Genomic DNA, 26,743 nt, shown 5'->3' with positions numbered 1-26,743 from the left:
CCGAACTTGTTACGCGTGAACAACAAATTTCAATAATTTTCATTACGCTCGGATGATTTAGAGCATAAATAAGAGTGTTTTTGTTGATACGGAGATAAATTGAAGTCAGAACCACGTTCAGAAGTTAAAACTGATGTAATTTTAGGCACGGAGGTGTTGTGGTTTTTCAATGATGTGAATATCGTGATGATATGATGTCGAATCAGAACTGTTTTCGAAGGGGTTATAATCATTTATAGATGTATTTTCAGGACTGTAATAAAAATTTTCAAAAAAAATTTTTTTTCCTCGTGTGTTTTACCACCAACATAAAATGAACATATCCATAATAATGACGATAAAAATATGTGAAAATTTAGCTATCTTAGTCTTAATTCGTGTCGCTGCGTTCATTAACATATCTCTTTTCGATGTTGTGCGATAGAACTAGTTATAATAAATAAACAAATTAATAAATGAAAGACAATTTCGCGAGTAAACATATCACAGAACATCGAGTTAAATTTATAATGTTCTCTTTACTACATTTGAGCCGATGACACGGAATGACGAGGTTTCGTTTACGGAGGCAGGATCCGCTATCAACTTGATAATTTTCAAAAGCAGCTTCAAAAAAAACTTATCGAAGGACCTAAACTTTAATCAACTCGTGGGGACAAAACCCCCACTCCCCTATTTCATAACACCAAAACAGCTGTTGAATTCAAATTCTACCAAACGTAATGCCACGCTGAAGTAACGCACAAATTAGAACCTTTCAAATGTACATTTTTCGCATCAGCATGTATCTATTATAGAACAATAACATCAGAACAAACGCTTGTAGGTATGCATTATATATGCAAGCATGATTGAGTGCGTACGTTTACTGCGCCACTAACCCACATAGACAAAATTTTGTGTTGTTTTTTTATAAGGGTGTCTCTTCATCGTTGCTCCCTTTGCGTTATTGTAGAACACTGATTCTTATTTCGTAACATATTTATATGCTGTAGGATCACTATATCTTTCTTCATCAACAAAAAATATTATAGATTTATCTAATTTAGCGAAAGAGAGAATCGATGAAGAGAAATCGCTCATGTTAGTTAGGCCCTATTGAAGTGACAGCACAGAAATGCAGTTAAAGTGCTACCATTAACAACGCGGTATGGACCGGGATCATTGGGCAGATCCTCTCCCCTCACCCAATAAATGACTACGTGTTTTATGGATGACCCCTAAGCACGATTAACCCTTTGATTTATTAACCTTAGAAATACTCATATGGATGAATATTGCTTCTACTATTTGATAGAGAACATATTTGTATATCCAATCATAATTGAAAAAAGAGCATGTTTTTCACATGTAAATCGCTATATTCCTTAGCATGGGCATATAACCCTCAGTCCCTAATATTGGCACAAATCGATCAATTTCTAAATTCAAGCGTGTGCTAGAATAAGGGCGTAGGTCGCATGGTCGATTTCTCTCCATCGATTCTCTCTTCTATGAATAAAAGCGACAGGAAGTAAGTTTGTCATCGTTGAAGTGATCGTCTTGAAGTGAAAAATTGCTAACAAACCCGCATCTTGTCACGTTTATTCACAGAAGAGAGGCGGCATCCACAAATTACGTAACGCTCTAGGGGGAGGGGTGAGTAGGCTCAAGCGTTACGGCTCCTACAAAAATTTTGAATTTTTTTTTACAGTGATACCTCCATGAGTCGATGTTCCATGACTCGATATCGACTCATTTCATGGTTACTATGATGGTCCCTAGAAGCAGCTTTCCAAAGGATTGCTGTTCCATGACTCGATATTTCCATGAGTCGATGGTCCCTTCAATATCGACTCATGGAGGTTTCACTGTACAAAAAGCGTTACGGACGGGGTCAAAAATTTCCAATTTTAGCGTTACGTAATAAATGGACGCTGCCAGAGTATCGATGAAGTGAAATCGATCATGCGACTTGTCCCTTATTATAGCACACGCTTGAATTTGCCTTCTTTCAAGCTATTTGAGCACGGCACAAACCGTGTGCTTTCTTGGATGGAGCATTTAATTTTCATACCTTTGTAAGGTGCTTTCATCAATTGGCTTAGGGATTTCTGCACGTTATTTAGTGATTTATCTCAAATTCATCGTTTTTCCCATTAGAAGCAAGACGATATCCTTTAGGTGTTCATTTTAATACCCCTTCCCCTATTGACAGCAGTGTAATTTATTGGCAGTTTCAGTATGGACCGATGCACGAGTTCACTAATTTGACGTTTGCGCGGTGCCGAATTCACTGGTTTCCATGGTCACATAAATAACACGGCACCGCTAAAACGTCAAAGAATGAACGCGTGCATTGATCCATAGTTACACATCAGTTTCAAAATAACATAAGATTTCTTGGTAACTGATGTGTAACAAACAAGTAACTTGCTGACAGTGGTCAACACTACATTGAAAAAGTTTTCATACGTATTGTGAATTTTGATATAAGAACTTTACTATTCTATGACCAGTTATTGTTTTCATAGATATTTTTCCAGTGATGAAATACAATTGTTGGATTCACAATATGCAGCCTCTCTAACAACTTTTTAATAATCGTCATCATTTTAGATTGGCTGTCTTCAAACAGTTATTCGGAAGTGTATCTGCAGCAAGATGAAATTCAGAGGCGCGTCCACGTTCAAAATCATGGGTAGGACACACGTTAGCAAATAATGGTTAATAATCAAACCTGGTTGAGTTCTACTGTTTCCAAGCGTTCTAACGATATTTTTTCAGGTGATTTTCCGCTCAACAGAAAAAAATCTTAGATAACTAGCTTGTTTGTTTTTTGAATTCCATACAATTTGTATAAAATAAACAATTGCTGAAAAAACTTCAAAGTAGATTTTCTCAAAACTAGACTTTTGTCATTAACACCCTTTTGCTAACCCCCTCATTGACATGCTCTTGACATTATGACAAGTATTACTGTATCTGTTTTTCATGATTTTCTCTAGGATTCAGGTATTTGCCCAAATGTTCAGATATTACTGTGGACTAAGTGATTATTTTATTTAGTGATTATTTCTCAAGGAATTTGTACACGAATTTTCGTTGGAATTTTCTCCATGAATTTGGTTCAGAATACCTCAAGAAGCATTTTCCAGCTCCTCCAAAAACTGTTTGAGGAACTTTTCATGAAAATCCTTACTTCTCAAAGATGCTATCCAGTGATTCATCCATCGATTTCCTTGGATATACTTCAAGATTCCCGATCAAAACGTATTCTAATATTCAATTAATAGCTTCTCCACACATTTTTGGAGGTTTTCTTTGAAATTGTCATTGAGGATTAACCCGTATAGGCCTTAATGAAAGCAAAAATACTAAAACCCTTACCACTAAGCGAATACTTAACGGATTAAAATAATTCATTGTCAGTATACTGGCCCACATATCAAGTTTCTAGAAGTGGCCAGAGGAACTCGGAAATACTCCTGCAGTCGGAGTTATTGCGGTGGGTCACTGGGTCAAGTCGGGTAGGAAAAGGCGATTTTTTGGGACATGCCAAGTTATCTTTATTTATTTCCAATGGAAATAATTTTAATTTGCATAAACCATTAGGATCTGATATTCAACATTATAAATGGATAGTTTTGCACCGTTTAGAGTGTACCAGATGCGGCCACTCGGACTTAACGCTCTGAAGAACCGGCTCTAGATATGTTAGGACTAAACCGTTTCAAATCTCTAAAAGTATAGATCGAACATAATAATTTACTAAAATGCGTTCCCATAGGCTTGACGCAGATGTTAAGATACAAATTGTGCACTTTATCATAAATTTGATGCATCCCGGGGAGCCAAAAACGGTCATTTGTAGGATCAATCAAATGCCGTTGACATAATTATTCAATTTAATCCAGTATCAGAAGGTTTACTATGATGCGTTTTGCTTAAAATTTCTTGATATAGTGGCCACATTATAGCCGATTCTGGAAATTATCTGTGACTTGAAATTTGACTACATTCAGGGGTAAAGAAGTACAGATCCCTTGTCACTCGACCTGACCCAGTGATCCACCGCAATAACTCCGGTCACAGGAACATTCCCGAGTTCCTTTGACCACTTTCAGAAACTAGATATGTGTACCAGTACACTGACAAAAAACAATTGAATTCCGTTAAGTATTCATTGAGCGGTGAGAGTTTTAGTATTTTTTCTTTCACTCAGGCCTCTACGGGTTAATATAAGATTTCAACTAGGAATTTCTCTTAAGATACCTTCAGCAACTGTACGAAGATTTCTTCTAAGATTTCTACAGAAATTTCTCCAGTAATTCTTTGAGATTGTCTCCAATATGTCTTAAAGTTTTTTTTTCAGAAAAATGCCAAGGAAACTTTTCTGAAAAATAAATCCGTGAGACTTTTTCAAAGAAAACTCTAGAGTAATCTCCGATAAAACTATGGGAATTTTCAAATTCACCCTTAATGAACAAGGAACTCTGCAAGAACTTCTAGACTCTTGAGGAAGTTTCAGAAGATTTCCTAGATAATTTGATAAGATAATCGAAAACAAATCAATCGAAATTTGCGCTAGAATTCCACATAATTTTCTGAAGAAATTTCTCGAAAAACATTGGATAGAAATTTATGTAGGAAACATCGGAAAAAAATATCGAAAGTTTCAACTGGCGTGAGGACTTATATAATTTTTTGAAGATTGCATGGGAAATTTGCGAGGAATTTTTTGAGTTGGTAAAACTGCAGGAATGAAATTTTAGAAAAAATCGTAAAAAAATGATTATAATAACCCCTTAAGGAATTTTGCACTTCTGGGAGGAAACGTGGATGAATTCTTGAAGAAAAGGCAGAGTCTCTTACAAAATCCATAAGCTACTTTTTCTTTCAATAACTCTAGAATAAACCTTTATGGGCATCCATGGAAAAAATACTGTTGAAATCTTTAGAAGATCTCCTAGGTTAACAATTGGAGAATTCGGTTGAAGGATTAGTGAAAAAATATCTAAAGGAAATTCAAGGATATGAAAAACTGGAGGTAGTAGCTTTGGAGTTTTCAAGTATTTTCTGGAGCAAATAAGGCAGAAATTCTCCTAAGCATTCTTTCGACAAATGGGTTAAATTTAATGGAGAATTAGTAGAGATATCTGTCGAAGAATTTCTGGAGAGATCTCTGTAAAAGACCCTGAAAGCATTCTAAAAAAAATCGCTACGGTAACTCTTGAAGATTTTCCTCGGGGAATCTGACACGAAATTTTTGAAGAGCCTGCTGAGCCCGTTATAGTCTTTTTTAAAGCAATTATTATTGTTCAAAGCAATTCCTATAGAAATCCCACATCACAGTCAATAGAAGTTCTGATTTTTTGTGACACCATTCATAAAAATATTTAGAGCAGAATACAACGATTTTTTTATTGCAAAATTGTTGAAGAAATGTTAGCAAAATAAATGATGGAGGTTATGCACGAAGACACTTTTTTAATGCACCTTCAGTTTCACCTGAAAATTTTTGTGAGAAGTGGTGCAAAAGAATTAAAAAAAAAAGATTGTTTTGCTGTTAATCCATTTGTTATCTAAATATATGTGAGGATATAAGAACAACCAGCTTTGAGAGATTATATCAAGTGGGATCGCACGTTAGGAAACGCTAGCACTATCACACTCGTGATGTGTATAACAGGATGCGATTTTAGATTGATCCATTACTTTATCCAAAGAGTCTTTAATAATCTTAAGCAACTTCTCAAGAATTACTTTCAGGAATGCTCACGGCAATTATATATACAGGCCGTAGATGTTTTTAAGAAACCATACATTAATTCATTCAGAAATGCCATTGAGCAGTGATGCTCAGGCTCATTTTTCAATCGCTTGTATTTCTGATCGAAGATAGTTATCCGAATATATTAGTGTGCCATTCATGATAACTTTGGGGGTATTAAAGCCTCCTGGCGAAATATTGTACGAAGTTTGTCACATTCAGGAGATCCAGACGACACGTGCGGCCCGCGGGCCGCACTTTGGGCACCGCGGCCATAGAGTATTGTTTCCTTTGTTTTTCTAACGGCCAAAGAAGTTTCTTATAGTTAGTTTCCCAGTATTTCCACTATAGATATTTTAAATTGTATTTCTCACGAGCCAGAACTTTTGAGGGCATGCACAAACCATGTCACGCTTCACTAGGCATGAGAATACCATGAAAACCATAAGGATAAGTGTGACATGGTTTGAGTTTGTATGTATATGGAACAGATGAAAAATATTTTGATTTATGTTTCAAGCTTTCTACTGATCTTTTTTTTTTTGTTAAATCATGGGTAGGACAACCCTTTGACTGTGCTACCCAGGTATGTCCTACCTGTCCTACCCACTTCCCGCACCACTGATGAAATTAAATGGCGGTTTATGATAGGCAATCAAGAAAATCCAACAGCGGGTTACGAAAAAAACGTGATTTTGGAATCTCAAACAATAAAATACAAATGACAAACACTGCTGATTTGAGTAACAGTGTTCATTCCCATTTTGTATGGCAGTTACAATGGCATATTATCTAAGCAATCCAGATATCGTGTTTAATTCAATTTATATAAATTATAAGATATTTGATGAGCGCGTCAATTTTGAGCAAGTAAAATGATTGATTTCACCACAAATTTGAATCTACAAGTTAAATTTAATATGTACTTGTGAGTAATTACGCGTTCGAAGATCATACGTATAACTTTTGTTGACATTCAACTCTAAAATGGATGTTCGGTTCCAAAACTGTCAGAATGAAACAATAAGTTCAACGCCGTTTCTATTATTTTATCGCAGGAAAACCCATCGTAACCAACAAATTGCATATCCGTCGCCAGCAAATTTCTTGTGTAACGACCAACAAGTTACATAAGGCTCGACTTTTTGCGCTTTTTCGGTTACATAGCAATATTTTTCCATGTTGCAATGTTTACTAGTGTAACTATTGAACATGTTAAGTAGTCGTTGTTGTTACTTACTTGTAACAATGTGTGCTGCTTGGGTATGCCGCTTGTTCCGGTCCGTATTATTCTGTTGACGTTCATGTGCTTATTATTTTTTTACGTTTGGCTTGCAGGGTCTGACACCAACCTCCTAGATTTCCGGAGGACTATTCCCCCTAAATGATCGGAGGACCATAGTGCACAGTTTGACTTAGAGTCCTTCTCTGGCACTCGGACGATGATCAGCCGCCCCTGACATGGGGAACAGACGCTCTTGTGAGCCGCTCTTAACATGGAGTACAGGCGCTCCAGGTTTGCAGAAGCAAAAGCAAACCCCCCTTTCCCTGTCAGCATACGACCAAAGTTCCCACCGGGGTTGGTTACCCGATCTTCCCCAAGGTTGCTCGTACTCCGGCCAGTACCGCGAGGAGGTTAGGATAGGAGTTGCTGGGCAGGAGGCTAAAAACCACCTTCAGGTACGCAAAGTTTCAATGGTACGCCATGCCCAGTATTTACCAACCAATCAATTGATCTTGTAAATAGTATCCATTTGAGAGACTTCTGAATGACTTCGTTATTCCAAGAGAAAAAGAGAAAGAAAAAAAAAGAATATTCAAACAAAAATATCAAAGAATCATTCATACTGAAAACTTCTTTGAAAAGCCATCACAGAAACCAAGAAATTTTGTTTTGACTTTGCTCAGATTTTGCTCGGGATAGCATTATCTTATTATTTGAATAATTTGCAACAAAGACGAAGAAACAGTACTACAGTATGCCCTGAGAAATAGAGAAAAAAAAAATAAATCATCGACCAGCGGGATTAGAACATGCAGTATGATCTTTCTGAAATGCTGGCTTCTGCATTTATCATCAAAACTTTTAACAATACAGAAGAAAAAAAGAGACATAAAATTTGTGAAAAATAAGTCATAGCAATTTAAGATAACGGTAAATATTTATCATCCTTTATAATTTTGAAATTATAATTATGTTCAGCAAAACATAAAGATATGCACACACGAAATATGGCAAACGCGTGAGAAATTTACTTAAGCACACCTGGCCCGCCTTCACCATTCAAGTTCGCCGAAACCGTCCACTTCCTAGAATCACACCTTGACCGACCGTTGCTTCTATTCTCGAACAGAAAAGAAGAAAAAAAACGATATCCGAAAATCAAACGCCATTAGCATATGTGCGTGCACATAAAGACAAATAACTTAACATCCCTCCGCCGCCGCTAAGGTTGTATGTTGTATGCATAGGCACGCATTCACGGTGTGGGAGCCAGGCGAAAGACAAAGAGAGCAGCAAGGTGCGAACCCAGGCCGCCGCAACGAAGTGTAACAAGAAGCGCTAAGATTCGGCACCTTTCTGTTGGCTCAACCGAAAAAAAAGATCCTCAGCACAAGAGAAAGTAAACAAGGACAAATTGTCCTTCTGGACAAACATTTCAAAAGGGCACATCGACATTGGTAAACATTGGCTTTGCAAGACGCTGTTGAGCCCAATTCAACTCGATCACGCTCACCAATACCACTATCAGGAAGAGCTAACACCAATCTTTCTGATAGCGGTGTTAGTTTGCGTGGTCGGGCTAAAAAGGGCTCAACAGCAACGTTTCTGAAAAAAGGCTCAAGACCTCTTGGGCCCTTTTCAAATGTTTGTCCAGCTTTTTTCCTATAGGTTCCGCTGCACATTCGGTGTTACTTTTGAAGTAACATTTCCCACCGTTTCCCGAGGAATGAAATTGTAGCGGCAGAATTCTCTTACCTGCTTTCCGGACAGGTGTCGAAAAGTCCTCCAACAAGTCCTGGAGAGTGCGTTTCTGACCTGTCTCCGTGCTCGGTGCGACTAGTTTCTGCTGGTAGGATCCGTCCTGATGATGAAAAATGGAATATTTGCACAATTAAATTAATTAATATTGAAATAAGATAATGTTTAGCATAACATGGGAAGGAGGCATAATTCGAATTAACTACTATATTGAATACCTGAGGGGCCCAGATAGCCGTAGCGGTAAACGCGCAGCTATTCAGCAAGATCAAGCTGAGGGTCGTGGGTTCGAATCCCACCGGTCGAGGATCTTTTCGGGTTGGAAATTTTCTCGACTTCCCAGGGCATAGAGTATCTTCGTACCTTCCACACGATATACGCTTGCAAAAATGGTCATTGGCATAGTAAGCTCTCAGTTAATAACTGTGGAAGTGCTCATAAGAATACTAAGCTGAGAAGCAGGCTCTGTCCCAGTGGGGACGTAACGCCAGAAAAAAAGAAGAAGATTGAATACCAATTTTACTGTTCTCACTGAAACAAGCATTGTTACCTACTTATATCCTGAGAGACTCGCGAAGAGGAAAAATATCAACGTCATATGCAGCCCAGATTCCCAACTTACGAAACGTCAAATGCAACCCACCGTTTTTATGGCTGAAATAGTGAAAAGTGTTGTGTTCAAAGTAAACTGTTATTTAAAACCTCAGTCGGCGGAGCAGTTTTTTCCAAAGTTGCAGATAAATCTAAGCAGAAGATTAATTATTTCTAATGTCTGCTACGTTTGCTGGCGTGAAATTTCACTCAAACGGCTATTTATGATTCGATGTGATGCAAACTCAATAATTTTTTGCTGAGAGGTTCATGTAAGGTGTTGAACAGCATGCGCATAATTAGTATAAACACAAAGTGGAATAAGAAAAAAACTCAGCAATCACAGAAAAAGAAGACCGTCTTCGCGAGTCTCGTCTCAGCTTATATCTACCCAAATTCCAGGGTGGTCATTAGGAATTCAGAATTTACCATCCTTACCATAAACATAGTGTTCTGAGAAATTTTCAGCTTTTTTAGTTGTGATTTAAAGGAGGGCCGAAGACGATGTAGGTTAATATGGAAATTACTATGGAGAAATTTTGAAAAATGTTCAAAACACGTTAGTACTGTAATGTAACTACAAAATAACATTAAATAGTGAAAACTTATTCTACAAATCTTAATGAAGCATGTTGCTGAAGGAACAAATCCTTTTTAAGCTAATTTTGGTGGGGATTTTTGCAGGGCTATAATAATAGCAAATAAACTCATGAATATCTCTTCTCCTATCCGTCGGATTGAATTGCTCTATTTAGCAAATTGCTTTATTATGGTTTGAAGATTGTGTTTTCATTATGGGATGTATTGTATTGTATTGTACTTAAATTCCAGCACTAACGTGTAAGAAACATTTTTCATAATTCTACATCGCTTTTGGGCCACCTTCAAATCACCACTGAGCAAGCTGAAAATTTCACAGCATTATTTTTATGATGATGGTAAGGATGGTAAGGACGATATGGGAGATTGAATTTTCAAACTTTCTTAAATTCTGAACCGCCCTAATGGTCATTACATATTTATTTTGAAATTCCCGTTTTTCCCGGCATAGTTATAAAAATTTTCCCGGTTTACAATTGAACAAACGTTCTTCTTCTTCTTTCTGCCGTTACGTCCCAACTGGGACAAAGCCTGCTTCTCAGCTTAGTGTTCTTATGAGCACTTCTACAGTTATTAACTGAGAGCTTTCTTTGCCGATTGACCATTTTTGCATGTGTTTATCGTGTGGCAGGTACGATGATACTCTATGCCCTGGGAATCGAGAAAAATTCCTTTACGAAAAGATCCTCGACCAGTGGGATTCGAACCCACAACCCTCAGCATGGTCATGCTGAATAGCTGCGCGTTTACCGCTACGGCTATCTGGGCCCCTGGCCAACAAACGTAAAGAATTGGTATTTTGATCGAATTCTGAGTTGAGTCGAGTTGAGAGTTCAAGTAAATTTAAGACAAAAAAAATAACTTTAGCATTTCCCATCATTTGTCCGGATATAAGCAATTTTTTATTTGAATGAGCAAAATTTTCGTAAATTGAAGATTTATCTATCGAAGAATAATTTTTCAGAAATGAGTTTTTTAAGCATGTTGGTTAAACGTTAAATAACTGAATAGTTTCATGTGAAACTTATTTGTTAGTAAAACGAAACAGTTCAAAATCATCATTTTGAAATAAATTAGAAATCTATAAAATATTTGGACTATTAATCTGCGCTAGATTCTCAAGACTTTCTTTTTTTTTAAATTCCAATTCCAGAAACCTGAAATTCGTTCAATTTTGTTGAAATGGTGGGGAGATCTTCAAGAACTTGAATAATTAACTCACATTTCAACTTTTAGTACGAATTAACATTTTACTTTAGGAGCTTTATGTTTTGAATGTCTGTCTCAATGTTCATAATAAATTGTCATGTATTGTATGTTCCATTGTACAGTTGTGTTCAAGATAATAGTAGTGAAAGCCGATTTTCATACAAAATGCTCAACTTTGGCATGCTGTAACTTTGTTTCCATATGAGCAATCGGCATGAAATTTTGACAGTGAACTACAAATACACTCAATTTCATTAGCACAAGATTTGAAAATTTTCACACTACCGGCCTAAAAGTTAAGCACCAGGTGAAATCGCTCAAAACATGAGTTCTGCAAATGATATGATCAAGGAAAATGCGGTTCATACTAAATAAAGTTTATCCAATAGGGTCCTAAAGCCCTGTCCCAATTTTGGTACCAAACGCTTAAGTTTAGGCCAAAAACACATGTTTACTCAATTTTTAAAACATTTTTTAAGTCAATAAAACATGATTTTATGGTTTTTGAGATTTTGTCACAGATAGGAACAACCTCAGTGTTAAAACTAAAAGCCCTGTGGCATTTTTGTCGACAAAATGAACGTCAAACATGATCAAAAGTTTCAAGGAACCATTTTGAAAAATTAAATTTTAAATATGTCATAGTCGTAATTTGAGTTGGAAAAATTGCAAGAACATGCTCTTTCGTATTATTGAATAAAAACAAGAGTTCATTAAACATTCTAGGACCCAATTAGGCAACATTAACTAATTACTGTTGGGAATGTAGAATTTCATTAGGAAATTGCCTACCTTTAGGCGTGTTTCGCGGTTTAAGGTGTTTTTAGTTTTGAAATAACTCAAAAAGTAAATAACTTTTAAGAGTTCGGTCTTCATATTCGGCATCAGGGGCCTTGATTTAAATAAGTAATGACATTTTCAATATTACCAGACGTTGGGTGATCAATGTTACGCCATATTGAATGAATCGCTAAAAACATTGATTTGAAAAACAAGTAAAATATATAGTCACGAGCAGTGGGTGCCAGTACTTGTATTAAAAATATATAAATGAAAAAAATAAAATGAAAAAATTAAGAAATATCAAAATATGATCAATGTTACCCCGGATTACGGTAATAAAAATTTGGTATAACATGAAGACCATCCTATTTGAAGGAAGGAGCATAACTATGGTTAGATCCCAGTCATGTCTGATGGTCATTATGCCAAATGACTACTCAGTGTTGAAAGTTTAGAAAGCTATCTAGCGAATAGTGCATTCTGAGCAACGAAATTCAGGCGAATGTTATAGAATCGATGTGGTCTACTGAACACGAAATATTTTATGCCATAATTCGGGGACACTTTTTTTCATATTTCCTACACTGAGCCAAAAATACTTTTCTACAAATCGTTACTTATGAACGAGTCAAATTATGGTTTCATTGAACGCTTAAGCATTTCTAAAATAAGATCATAAGTTTCAGAAGTGAGATCTATCAATACTTTAAGAGCCATAATTTGAAATTGCTTTCTTACCCATGACTAATGCAACTGCTCCAGTATCGAGTGTTTGAACAAGTCAATTTTTGAGGTGGCCTGAAATAATAGGGATGCATTCCAATTTCTCTATTTTTAAATTCACTAGATTTTCATAGCGTTAATGAGAGAAATTCATTGAATGACTTGTGAAATTTAGAGATAAAATTCTTCACCAAAATCATGAGTCAAACTAACAGATTTCAACTGTATTGATTGTGGCGCCAAATCATAATTATTCCTTTTGAAACTTTACAGTAATACGTGGTGAATATGAAAAGTTGGCGAATAGAAACAAAGCGACCTACAGTTACAAAATATCTGTTATGATAAACTTTATAAACCTACTGAAATATATTTTTTTTCTCTTAGTTGAATAGCAACAGAGTATCAAGACAATTTACACCGTCTTCAGCACATTGGCTGCACAGACTGAACGATTACTAACATTAGGCAACGGACAACACGAAACACCCAGTAGCCCAGCGATGAATTTTTCGTTTGACGAAAAGTTTCCACCGACTGGAGCGGGAATCGAACCCACACCTCGTGGCACAATACGCCTAGACGACTGACGCCGCTAACCGCCAGGCCACGAAGCCCACTATTTACAATTAAAAACTGTTGCTACATTTCTCATAAAAAAAATTAAAAAGAATATCTCAACCATTTTTGATAGCTTGAAACATCCGCCATTTTTGCCGATTTCCAACATGATTGAAAATTGAAATTAAAGAAAAAAATATTAAAATCCATTTTTTTTCTTTTTTAATTTTTGCTTTGCGTGAGTCACTTATGTGACAGGCTAAGGTCTGTTGTGACAAAACAAATATGTAGGTAGGGGGGTTAAGGGCATAATGAACTCACGGGGCAAAATGGACACCCCGTTATTCTCTGGGAATCTGCATATTTCAGCAAAATTTTATGAACTTTACGAAATCTGTATTGTATATGCACTTTTTGACGGTATACAAGTTTTTGCTTTGCTTCATTTGTCCTCTGAAATTTTACTATATTTTTTCTCAGCTTCTAATTAGTTTATAAGCAAAGCGGTGAAAGAATTTATTTTAGAGCAAAGTAACTATCCTAGAGAAGTTACTTCTTGCTAATGTGATAGGGGGGAAGTACTTTACATATCAGTACGTTTTGACGCCATTAATAATTAAGTTTTCACTAAATTCAACGAACGTGTTTATTTAACCCGGATACCTTTTTATCAGTTGTTTTTTGAACCCAATTTTTTATCTCGTTTTTCTGACATTTGATAAGATTTTTTCTTACCATGAATGGATGTAGCACGTCATACTAATTATGAATTTGGACACCAGCCGAGAGTAACTGTAACATATTTCCATTCTATGTAAAATAAGCATTTGCCTAATGTGTCCATTATGTCCCTAATCCCCCTATTCATGATTATTTTGCATATTATATTAATACACCCTTCTTTCAGTAAATTCCCATAAAATATACAAATTATATGTTTATTTTTGCCTATATAGTGATACAGCCTTCTTTCAAAAAAAAAAAAAAAAATATCAATGGAGAGCCTATATAGCATAAGGTCATTTGGCATAGAATGATTTGGTATAAAGCCATTTGCCATCCAGCCATACCTATGCTCCTTCTTTTCAAAAAGAATGTTCTTCATGTTATGCCAAATGGTCATTGGCTAAATGACCATAATGTCAAATGGTGTTTGATCATTTAATCAATCATGCCAAATGCCTTCTTGCCATTTGGTATCCTTACGGGACATTTTGTCTATATCGTCAACAGGATAAGACTGAAAGAAGGGTGTATCACTATTTTGTGCAAAATTAAACAAGCCATTTGTAATTTAGAGTTGACATAAAGAAGGGCGTATCATTTTAATGTGCAGAATAGTACGTATTTATTTTGCCGAATTTACGTAATAATTATATCGGAAACGTATAATATGAAACTACGAACGTCTTTATTCCATTCGGGGTAGCCCCAAAAGGTAAGCTATGATGCACATTCTTAAAACATTGATGAAAAGCTGGATACATCACTATATTTGATAAAAATTGGACATACATGTGAAATTATACATTTGGAATCTACTATACCGAAAGAAGGCTGTAGCTCTATTTTGTGCAGAATAGTGATGAGTTGTATATTCTTTTAAATAAATATTGGATATTGTGTTTCGCCTAGACTGATCTATCAGTCTTCATAAGTGCCAATAAAAGTGAAACTACTATGATTGTTCATTTGCAAATGAAATTTGAATTATGCGTAAAGTGTTCATAATTAGCAGCACCAATGCTAATCTTCTCATGTACTTGTAAATAACTTTGTATTGAGTTTCATTTTCAAGTATTTTTAACTAGATTATTTCAAAACTTTAAAGTAGGTATATAATTTTCTGGGGAATTAAAATTTAAAATTTGAAATAGACTGGCAATTGTACAAGTAAGGAAGAATGAGCTGATCGTTTTTTTTTTTAATTTTATAAACGACAAAATAATAACAATATGATAGTGATGCTAAGGGCTGCTCTTACGACGCTTTAGGAATTTTCGATAATGGTTGAACATTACTATAATAAACGCAATGCAATCGATGATGACGACTTTACAAAATTTAACTGTTTTTATCATGTACTGATATAAAATTTGCATTTAGTGCACTGATTGACAGTACTGATATATATAAAGATATTTGATATTATTAGTTCATTTGTTTGTATGATTCAGGAGTTAATAATGAAGAATTGTATCTTACTCTTGATGATGATACTTCTCTGACCAGGATTATCCTATTTTTAAGCACCCTTTTCGAAGCTATTCTGTTCAGTTATCCATGTACTGCTTACAATCCTGAAATTATTCTTATTGTGTAAGCTCATGCATTATATTAGAAATGATGAAACAGAACTAATGAGTAGCTTCAAAAGAATGATTTTACAGCATAGTTGAGCCTTCCGGATCGTAAGGCCGATGTATAAAAATAATTTGTTTCGAAATTGTTCGCCTGGTCTTCTAGTGCCCCTGTTAGATAAGAATCAGTCATAGACATACATACCGAATGCTCGCTATGACCCTATGACCAACATTTGTATATGTATAGACTTAGCTGATGTGGCTTTTTTAATAGGTAGTTCTTTCATTTATTACTACAGTGAAGCTACATTGTACTTATTAAGTAGGTACATGAGTCGATGAGGCTCACCTTCGTACTTGTTTTCCTGCATTTTGTTGTTTGACATTGTCAACATCATAGGAAACAGACTAGAAAAACCGTGAGAAATGATCAATTTCACCCGAAATTACGGTATTAGGTATTGTTTTATGTTTTTATTACTATTGATATTATCAAGGCCAGAATTCCCATTGAAAGAAGAATTTTATAGTACTAGAACACTATAGAAGATCGCTAAACATTACCTAATCATGGAACGGCTTTTTGCTCTATTATTTTAAGTAGCTATGCTATTGATCTTCCTTTGCTCCTATCCGCAACCCGATGCACGCGCCCTGTTGGGTCTCGAAAAACCTCGTAGAAGATTACAAACCGTCAATGGCATTCCCATATACTACCCCACCGTGCTCATAACCCACCCTCAGTTTGTAATCTTGTCACCAGCTTGAAATTATATTTTCCCGAAGTAAAAGTAATTTTGATGAGTGATGCACATTGAGAAGATCATGCGTGGATATCCAGCATCGAAATAAGCCTAAATCTATGCAATGTACAAACCGCCTGCAAGCTTGCGGTCCACAATATTCGAAAATACAACTTTCAACAACGAAATCCACACTTTAGAAAATTTATACTCAGCGCATACGTTATTCATTTTTAGAAGCCTAGTCGATCAAACTCGAATTCTATATAGAAATAAGTTGCAGTGCACAACTTTCGAGCCGGAGGCTTTTCAACGCACACGCTAAAATAATGATACTTGAAAGTTGAGTGGGATCAGATAAATCATTTTTGTTGAAGAAGTCTTTTCTGCTGATTCCATGCCTATGGTAAAAAAACTCAATAATTCTCGCTCAATGTGGCAATGATCTTGCCTTCAAAACAATTGGTTATCAAATGTTTAGCTTGTTGTTACTGAACAAAAGAATGGAGATCCTACTCTATGAGCCTCTGTACGTGTCCAAAATTATTTTGTTCGGTTGACTTTTACTGTGCGCCGTTTGTTGATGCTGGCTCGCTCTCTCTCACGGGCAACTTGAAAACAGGGTGCACAGAAAGTCAAACCTTTTTCTAGCATGCATAGGCTCATCTCACAGTTTTAGGGGTAAACTCGCCTTGGGCGAAAAACCACTCAAATAAAGTTAAAAACTAATAATTTATCACACATGGCTTTTGAAGCGAGATCATAAGTTATGCGAGAATGCTGAATTAAACACAACTTAAATGAAGTGTTTACTACGATTAACTGTAATTCTAATTCTGTAATTGTAATAATCTTCTGAGCATTACTGATAATGCGTAATACAAAACCGATTTTTGCAAAATTTCGTTTAAAAATTTTGAGTGGCCCATAAAACAAGAAAAAAAGGTCATTAAAAACAAAATTACCTTTTTAACTGATACATATGAAGATTTCATGCAATAATGATTAAATTGCCATGTTCAACTCACCTCGGCATAACATCGAACTGGAATGTGTTTGAAACCGTCCTGATCCGGAATGGGCTCCATTAGTCGCCGATTGACGGCCCAGAATTGGTCAAACTTGTCTGCAAATAGTATTCAACATCAGTTTTAGATTTACCATCAGAACATATTGTATTTTGTATTACAATTTCAATTTTTGTTTGGCACACCTACCATTAACTAATCCCAACCAAAGCTGATTGTGGTCTTTTTTCTGCATGGCTGAAACCACCTGTCCTCGATGCTTCAGCACATCTGCTTCCTTCAGCCCGGACATGAAGTGGGCCTCAACAATGTCCCTAAAATAACAAACAATTAATTTTTAGCATGCTATTAAATGATATCAAGATCCCTTACTTATTGGGGCACCGAAACAGCACGTCCTCGGGAAACTTGGAAAAGTGCACCGTGATGGGCCACGGCAGGATCGCATCTCCGCCCACCAGCAGATCGAACAGCACCCCGATCGGATAGTGCCACTTCAGGGGAGTTCCATTGCTGTCCATCCACATTTCCCCATCCTGCAGTTCATTGGATACAAATCGCAGAAAGTGCTTCCGCACTTTGTCAGAAACCAGTGGAAAATAGCTCAGGCGTGGAATCAGCAGAAAGAACTGCTCCGGATCGACATCGGTTTCATCGGACGCCAGCTGGAACTGAACCGGGATTTTGCCTTCCCAAATTTCACGCAGGATTTCCCGATCGTTGGCCATTTGTGCTGCTGGTAAGGCGTAGACCGGCACCAGAAGAATAACAAAGACAGCAGCTGATTGTGGGCGAGGAATGGTTTTCTGCTTTTGACGATGAATCAAGCACTGAAAGCACTGACAGGTGAAATTTCCATTGCACACAGGAGACACAAATTAAAGGCTTTGATCTTCTTTTGAAAATTACTTGACTTTTTTGGCTTTTATTAAGTTTTATGAAATAAAATAAACTGTTTTCTTCAAAGTTTTCACGATCAGTGGTTTGTTTTGGTTGTAGTTTCACAATCTGTCAAAAATATCTACAAAACTGTCTCACTGTCCTACCCCTCCCATACATTTGTTTGATGGGGCATTCAGGCCAAAACCGACATCACGATAAATTCATACCTATTCATATCGTCCCCTTGATGCTACAACTGGATAACTCTGGACAAACATTTCAAAAGGGCACATCGACATTGGTAAACATTGGCTTTGCAAGACGCTGTTGAGCCCAATTCAACTCGATCACACTCACCAATACCACTATCAGGAAGAGCTAACGCCAATCTTTCTGATAGTGGTGTTAGTTTGCGTGGGCGGGCTAAGAAGGGCTCAACAGCAACGTTTCTAAAAAAAGGCTCAAGACCTCTTGGGCCCTTTTCAAATGTTTGTCCAGAACTCGAAATTTGAAATTTTTGAATTCAATATGTCAAAATATTATTCTCAATTAGATCTGAAAAATATCTACAGCTCATAAGCGTTTGATTAAATATACATAACTTGAGGTTTATTTTCCAATCATATTCTCTGCGAATATCCATCACCTTGTTAAACGGTCATATTTACAAAGTTGCACATCTCAAAATTTTGATTTTCGAGTTACCTAGTTGTAGCATTAAGGGGACGATATTAGGGTAAATGATGGCTTCGGCACCCTGAGGGTATTTTCGGCAGCACTAACTTATCTTCCTTGTTAACATTTATCTACGGAACAAGAGTTACCTTCAATGTACTCAATATATTCCTTGAACTATAATCTTCCATGTTAACTTCATCTTTCACAAAAATATGATATAACATGGGTTTTATCATTGAATGAAATAAATGCTTACGAAATTATTGTCATTCGTGAGCTGCCGAATAAAACAACACAAGAACAGCTTAAGAAAAACTCACCACTTTGAAAGGTCCAATTCTCCGCTCCAATACCAATTTGTCACGAAAGCTACGCACCGATCACTCATGCACTATTACACTTATGATTTCTCTATAAAGCACTCAAAAATACTGAATTTTTATGCTTTAAATCACATATTAAAATTAATGCACTTTGCTTTCCTCGGCAATCACTTATTACTACGGGAATAGGTTGCCAGAAAACCATATTCAATTGCGGTGTATTTTTTATTCACAATTTAAATTCATTGAAAAAATTGAACACAACTAAATAATGCATTGGAATTAGGCAACAAAGCATGCATTAGTAATAATTGAGCCTTTCAATACTTTCCTTTTCTGAAGATTGTAGCGCATAAACTTCAATATACTGAGAAACATATAAAATATACTTCTTTCAATAGGTAAACTATTTTGGCAACACTCCTGTTGTTCTACAGGCAATCAGAGGATGATGTTTTTGTGTCAAGTCATAAGTGCATTGATTTGCAAAGGGCCTATTCTGATTTTCTCATACACTGAAAATAATATGAACGTAAAAAAATGTAAAAATAGCCTGTAATATTTTCAATTTCACGTTACCTTTTAGCGATTTTTTGCGCATAGACACTAGGATGCGGCTTATTTTTCAAAAGTTCTCAAAACCAAAAATTCGTGTGCTCTTATGAATTCAAATCATATTAGAAGAGAAACCGCAAAGTTTGAGCCAAAAATATAAAGATTTTTATATTTATTTATTCACTATCTTTGACTACAGGTCACATAGACTGAAAACTTAATATTATGTACTTTACTTAAATTCTATCTCTTATCCTATTAACAATTTAGGGGTGGCGCATGCGTCTTGAAGGTGAATTTTCAGTAATAAAAAATGGCCTTCATTGAAGTCACCATAACTTTGGTTATTTCTCACCAATTTCAAAACTTTTAGCATGATTATTTTCAAAATTAAATTTTTGAAAACTTTGTAGAACATCAAATTTGTCTTAAATCGAAACAAATCTTTGTTAAAAGTAGTTTTCTCGAAATGTTTCTTCATTTTACAGGAAAATTCATATTTGTTTGACCATAACACTCAACCTATTTCAAATATTTGTACAGTCGAAGCTTGTTATAACGACAAGGCAAGGGAGCGTCGTAATAGAGAAATGTCGTTATAGAGAATAGTGATAACATTAAAATCTTTTTCAAGGGACCGAAAAATGTCGCTATAGAGAGCTTTTGTCGCTGTTAAAATGGTCTTTATAACGAGCTTCGACTGTACATATTTTTAAAGCAAAAAATAGTTGTTTCCATACTGTTCATACAACATATGTTTCTAAAAAATGGTTTTGGCTTAGTTTTGTAACAAAAACTACCCAAAAACATGATTTTTACAAGAAAAAATCAAATTTCTTTGCATTATTTATGTTTTTTCGCCAAAAATTACATTTTTCCTATAAAACATGTGTTTATACGGAGATGAACCAGCCATAGGGCTGAAAATCTGAAAATGAGGAAAACCAGTTTTAGCTTTAAAAATATTGTTTAACTGACAAAAATAAAAAAAAACTGACGTTTTTCGTTAAGAAATCATGGTTTTGTGCAGTTTTTGTTGAATAACTTGGTCAAATTATTTTTTTAGTGAAATGTGTCGAATGAAAAGTATAAAACTAATTAAGTAAGCTTCTAAACCATGCAAAAAGATTTAAAATCGGTCGAGTATTCATGAAGTTATGGTCAAACAAACATATTATTTTAGTAAAATGAGGAAACATTTGGAGTAAACTACTTTTTATTGAAGCTAGTTTTGATTTTACACAAATTTGATATTCTACAAAGTTTTCATAAATTTAGTTTTTAAGATAATGGTGATGAAAATTTCAAAATTGGTTAGAAATTACCGAAGTTATGGTGACTTCACTGAAGGCCATTTTTTACCTTCAAGACGCTTGCCCCCCTCTAAATCTTAATATATTTGGCTCAAACTTTGAGGTTTCTCTTCTAATATGATTCGAATTCATAAGAGTACAAGAATTATTTGTTTTGAGGGGTTATGAAAATAAGCCGCACTCTAATAAACAGTAGTGTGTGTAGCGAATAGGGGCATGCATGTAACCCATTCAAACGCAACTCTGAAATTCAAGTAATCCGATAATCGTGTTCCGTGAATTTTTCTTGCAGAGCACAATATTATGAATCACTTAACCATGACGTCACGGTGCAACTTCTAGGCTGGATTCGTACTTGCTGCCCTAATGAGATTGAATAGAAAAAATATTCGATAAATTAATGAAAACGAAATTAGGCAGCGTCCATCTATGACATAACGTTAAAATGTACAATTTTCGACCAATCCCCCCTCCGCAACGGTCTTTGCATGAAAAAAATAAATTTTGTGTTTGAGCCGCAACGTTTGAGCCTACTCCCCCTACCCCTAGAACGTTACGTAATTTGTGGACGGTGCCTTAGTCTCCATAATTTAGTGGCGTTGTGTATTCAATTTGGCTCTCTGCTATTCTATTTATAACTGCAATTCTGTTCTCAGTGTAGTCTGTATTTTTCTGCATTGGCCCTTTCAACAAGTAGAACATAATGAGTGACGTTCAATTTCAGGATTTGTCAACAAATACGAAATGTTACCAATACATAACCTAGTTTTTGCGCAGTTTTGGATTGCCGAAGTGAACATTTTTGTTGCCGATAATAGTAATTGCATTGCCGATAAAAGAACAAGTGCCTCGTGACTTTGGTGAGGAAAAATAGAAGATTAGGAGAATAAAATAGTGTTTTGTGTATAATGATTAACAAATTAAGAGTGCTCAAGTGTAGTTAAGGTGTCTGCTGCTAATTGTTGTGCTCTATTGTTGCGTAAAATTGCCCTCTTAAAAGTTCAGCAGCTTAGGCTGCCGACAATACGTAAGTTCCCCTATATATTATAATCCCAGCCGAGCACGTGGATTTTTTTTTCATAATATCACCCATAATTTGTCCATCTTTATCACGTGTAATGAGTTAATTAATTTAATAACCACGCGGATTGGATTACCGAACAGCTCAATATAAGTGTCAATTTATAAAAATAAAGAAATATTCCTGAGATGATCTTTATGCTTCATTCGGAAGATTTTAGTTGCTGCTCCGAGGGAAAAATATTTAATCCATGTTAAAATCACCTATTTTGTTTGAAATTCCTTGTTTCATTCCCGATCGTCCACTACTGGAGCACTAGCGCAACTATTGGAACACGTGTACCAATAGTGGCTCAAGCGATCTGCTGACGCCAAAAGATCTCTGTTAAGTCTTTTCGTTATTATGTTATGATTTTTTTATAGCTTAGGTAGTCCACTAATGGCACCGGCACCCTATGCATTTTTTCGCTTTTTGGATGTGTATATTAGTGATAATCAATAATTTCATTTAATGCACGCAAATATCATCAGATCCACGAAAAACGCAGGGCAGCTTCACTGGTGGTCCAAATCACTGATTGGTTCCAAATATTTGGACCATGTTAAAAATTGGAGCTTGCACCGGTGTTCCAAATGATGTTCCAATGTTATTTTATACAAGTTTGCTGGTCTATTTTCTTGGAACAGACTAACTGCCTGGTCCATTTTTGGTCGGATTTGGAACAAGATTTGAGCTGTTCCAAATCTGATTTGACACACGTTTGTTTACCAGTTCGGATTTTTGTCCATGAGCTTTGGGATGGTACACAAATTATGTCACGCTAAATTTCAACTTTTTGACCCCCTCCTCCCCCCATTGTCACGTTTTTTGTATGGGTCCTCCGAAATTTTTGTAAGGCTTGTCACGCTTGGCCTGACCCCCTCCCCCTCTTGGAGCGTGACGTAATTTGTGCATGACCCCTAGTCTAGGGATTGAGAATTCAGAAGTTTCCAAGGTGTATCTAACAGGATTTACACCAGGAATTCCTCCTTGGATTGCCTCCAGGGGCTCCTCCGGGGATTTCTTTCAGGAATTCATCGTGGGATTTGCAGCAGGAATTGCTCCGAAGATATTTCCTTCAGGAATCCCTCCCGGAAACCGGTATTTCCATCACAAACTTTTTCGTTTATTTCGTCCAGAAATTTCACCGGGATTTGCTCCAAGAAGTTCTCAGGGGTTTTCTTCCAGGAATTCCTTCGGGGTTTTCCTCCAGGTATTCCTCCGGGGGTTTCATCCAGGAATTTCTCTGGAGATTTTCACTAATATTCCGGGGATTTAATTATTGAATTGTTATGAAAATGGTCTTATGAATGCCAATGATCAATGCGTTTGACATTCAAAAAGAGTTTCTTATGGAATTATATCTGTCTATGTAATGAGTGTTATTTCATAAGTCTGTTGTGGAATGTTATAAGATTCTCGAATGAAGAACAAAATACTTCTTATGTCGTTATTCCATAAGAAATTCTTATGTACCTCATACGTTCCGTTTCCTCAGTGAAATCGATTCTGCTGATCATCTTTTAACTTAGGCAAAGCTGGTAGTCCATTGTTGAAATTATAAACATCTAGCGTCATCTAAACATGTAATTATTTTTTATTTCACATAAATTGATTCATTCATATTCCTCGGCTATCTCGAATAACTTTCAGTTTGATTTAGAAGCATATACTGCCTTATACTAATCCTCATTAGAATTTTCCGGTGTCGATTCAGGCAATGCTGACCCCTTTGATTGACCATATGAGTTATATAGATAACGATCAATAGTGTCGAAATCGTTTTGCCTTTTCACTCGGTAGTTCCGAACAACCGGATCATCCAGTTCTATGATCGAAGTTGTGCGGTACGGAAGGGTGGACACTTGCGACACAATGCAAGCCACGGCAATCAGTAATATCAGTAGAAGCTTCATTTTAGTACTTCGGATCGGAAGATGTTTGGATCTATAAAATGGAAATATGTTAGATTTATGAGTAATGAAAATAGAACTATACTTGTACCCCAGAAAAGACGTACCTCGGGCAGTAACTTTGCCAACACTAATCGATCAGCACCACTTCCAGCTTCAACTGATCAATCTCTAGGTATACAATTAGTTAATATAAATAAGAATAAATAATGCAACTACGTAACACAGCAAACATTGATAAGAGCAGAAATAGCACATTCATCAGTACGTTATCAGTACCAGTGCCAGCTAATCAGAGAAGTTGCGAAACTACTGTTTTCCATTTGATCGCAATGGATTTTGTTGACCCAGTTCCTGTAGGCGCAATTGAATTTTCAATAAGATTTGCACTCTAAGGAATGCTATAACTCTTGCGTTTAGTATCATACTGGCGTATCTGCTACGATCGATACTCTATCGCGAAAAACTTGGCCAGGCCAACGTTTTCGTCTTTCAGGTTTGTTTTAGTAGGCAGATCTCATCGTGCTTTTGCAATGTGCATTATAAAATCTAAAGAAAATCGAGTGAATTACTCGTGGCAGTGAATTACCTCTTTTGCTCATGCCCACAGTTGAATAGAAGAAGTTAAACCATTTCTTGCTTAATTTATGATCTCGCTCTAAAAGCGATATATGTGATACATATATGATCAAAGGAAGATCCTTTTCTATCCCCAGTGGTGACAGATTTTTTCTTGATTCATTCATTTGCTTCAAAACAACGAGCTACATACCCGGCTTTCAGGGCTAGATTTTATTTCGTATGAGGAAAGGCATCTAGCCCCAAATATATCGGAAATAAAAGCTTTAAACGCAACAATATTTGATAGGCATGTTAGCCATCATTATTATGTACAACCGGTGTCATATTTTGTTTTCGAAAATAATTTACAATTTCGAGAAATAATTCTTTAGATGCATTTCGCCATACAAATATTTCATGCTTTAGCTTTTAGCGATTTCCCATACATAAACTAGCGTTGTGCGTTACCATGTGCTAAGTAGCAGATCCAGTGTTGCAAACTCAAAGAAATATCTAAAAATCTCGTTTAGTATCGTGTATCTGCAATGATCGATTTCTTTTTGTCGATTTTCTCTTTGGGTTAGTACACGAAATTCAATCGATTTAAGTAATCTTTTACGATGGAACATAATGAACTACGATGAGTTCTTTCTATTGAATCGAAAAAAGTAGTCAAAAAAAAAAAACGCTCGGCAAAGTAATTAGCTAACGAGAAAATCGATGAACAGAAATAGTGTATTGCAGTTGCGTCCTAATGATACTGAACACGAGAAATGGAAATCGATCACTGCAGATACGCTGTTATGAAACTGAAGGCGAGTGTTGAAACCACGAAATTGACTGCCTTGTGGCGTATTGCGCAAAAATTTAAATTCTCGCTCCAATCTAGGGGCCCAGATAGCCGTAGCGGTAAACGCGCAGCTATTCAACAGGACCAAGCTGAGGGTCGTGGGTTCGAATCCCACCGGACGAGGATCTTTTCGGGTTAGAAATTTTCTCGTCTTCCCTGGGCATTGAGTATCTTCGTACCTGCCACACGATATACATATGTAAAAATGACCATTGGCATTGTTTCTCATAGTGAATCACATAGAAACTTTGAACGGCTGGCGTGTAAATATAGGTTCACCAGTTTCACCGATCGAGCTGAAATTTTGCACAGTTGTTATGGGACCTAAATGCAATCCAAAAAGTGGACTGGAGCGAGAATCATCAGGGTTTTTAGGAATTCCTTCAGAAATTTGACCAAAAATTTCTTGTAAGGATTTCACAAGTTATTTGGGAATCCACCAGTATATCTTCCAGTGACTTTATGAGGAGTTCCTCCTGGTTTCAAAAAAGGAATTCTTCCAGGGATTCCTCTGAGATTTTCTTAAATAATTCCTTCGAAAACTCCACTAAAATTTCCTCTGAGGATTCCAACTAAAAATGCTCCACATAAATACCAGAGGTTGTTCTATGGATTGCATCTGGAATTCACTCATGATTTTGCGAGAGGAGTTTTTTTTAAGGAATTTCAGAATTAACACTGGGAATACCACCAGAGTTTCGCTTGAACTTCCACCAGAAAATCTACCAGCGTTTCACCAAAAATTCTACCAGAAAATACTTCAATGGTTATACTAGGATTTCCCTTCTTAAAAATTTTCAGGGTTATCAGAAATTTCTCCAGGGAATTAACCAAAAAATTCCACAAGTTCACATGCACCAATATTCATGTGAGAGAATCGACCAGGAATTTCGCAAAGGATTGAACCAGAAATTCTTCCTTTCTGTATACTAGATATTATTGGGATCCGTCGAAAAAAATAACTACAATCGCGAAATTCCGAATTCACATATTATTAAATTGATAATAAAAAGATTACATTCTTATATCGAAAACACTGTCGGCTAGTTTGTACGAGGTGTGCCTACTGCTAGTTTGAGTTATTCATTTAGAGAAGATTGCAAAGGGCAAACACTGCTCACTTCTATAGGTATTGCATCAGGAAGGCATCTAGAAAATTCCAAAAGATTATTCCTCCATAGATTCCACTGATATTTACTCAGAGTATTAAAGAAAGCATTTCTCTGCATGCCTTCAAGCTGAATTCTTGGAAGATTTTTTTGGAAAAATATTTGAAACAAACATGGAACACTATATTGTGAATCACTGGAGAAATTCCTAGAGAATTCCATG

At 36.1% G+C, this 26,743-nt stretch overlaps 1 protein-coding gene and 1 long non-coding RNA gene across 3 annotated transcripts in view; both read right to left on the bottom strand.

The window, feature by feature from the left end:
* LOC5574184 (autophagy protein 5) overlaps nt 1–18,292 on the bottom strand; it is a 60,507-nt gene extending 42,215 nt beyond the window's left edge. Inside the window, exons 1-4 of the mRNA XM_001661191.2 lie at nt 17,649–18,292; nt 17,466–17,590; nt 17,277–17,374; nt 8,733–8,838 (exon numbers count right to left, since the gene is read on the bottom strand). Coding sequence (XP_001661241.1) covers nt 8,733–8,838; nt 17,277–17,374; nt 17,466–17,590; nt 17,649–18,004 — 685 coding nt within the window. The 5' untranslated portion in view covers nt 18,005–18,292. The remainder of the gene's footprint in view (nt 1–8,732; nt 8,839–17,276; nt 17,375–17,465; nt 17,591–17,648) is intronic.
* A 5,369-nt stretch (nt 18,293–23,661) lies between these two features.
* LOC5574185 lies at nt 23,662–24,264 on the bottom strand. Of its 2 annotated transcripts, none has more exons than XR_002501406.1 (2): nt 24,092–24,264; nt 23,662–24,034 (listed from the first exon to the last, which is right to left on the bottom strand). It is a non-coding gene; the product is annotated as an uncharacterized LOC5574185 (long non-coding RNA). The 2 variants fall into 2 exon arrangements; XR_002501405.1 differs by having other exon boundaries at nt 24,108–24,256.
* Nucleotides 24,265–26,743: the final 2,479 nt, after the last annotated feature.

Source organism: Aedes aegypti, chromosome 3, assembly GCF_002204515.2.
Source record: "Aedes aegypti strain LVP_AGWG chromosome 3, AaegL5.0 Primary Assembly, whole genome shotgun sequence".
NCBI classification, from domain to species: domain Eukaryota; kingdom Metazoa; phylum Arthropoda; class Insecta; order Diptera; family Culicidae; genus Aedes; species Aedes aegypti.
The sequence above is the reverse complement of the archived record's forward strand: the minus strand, read 5'-3'. Positions and strand labels throughout refer to the sequence as shown.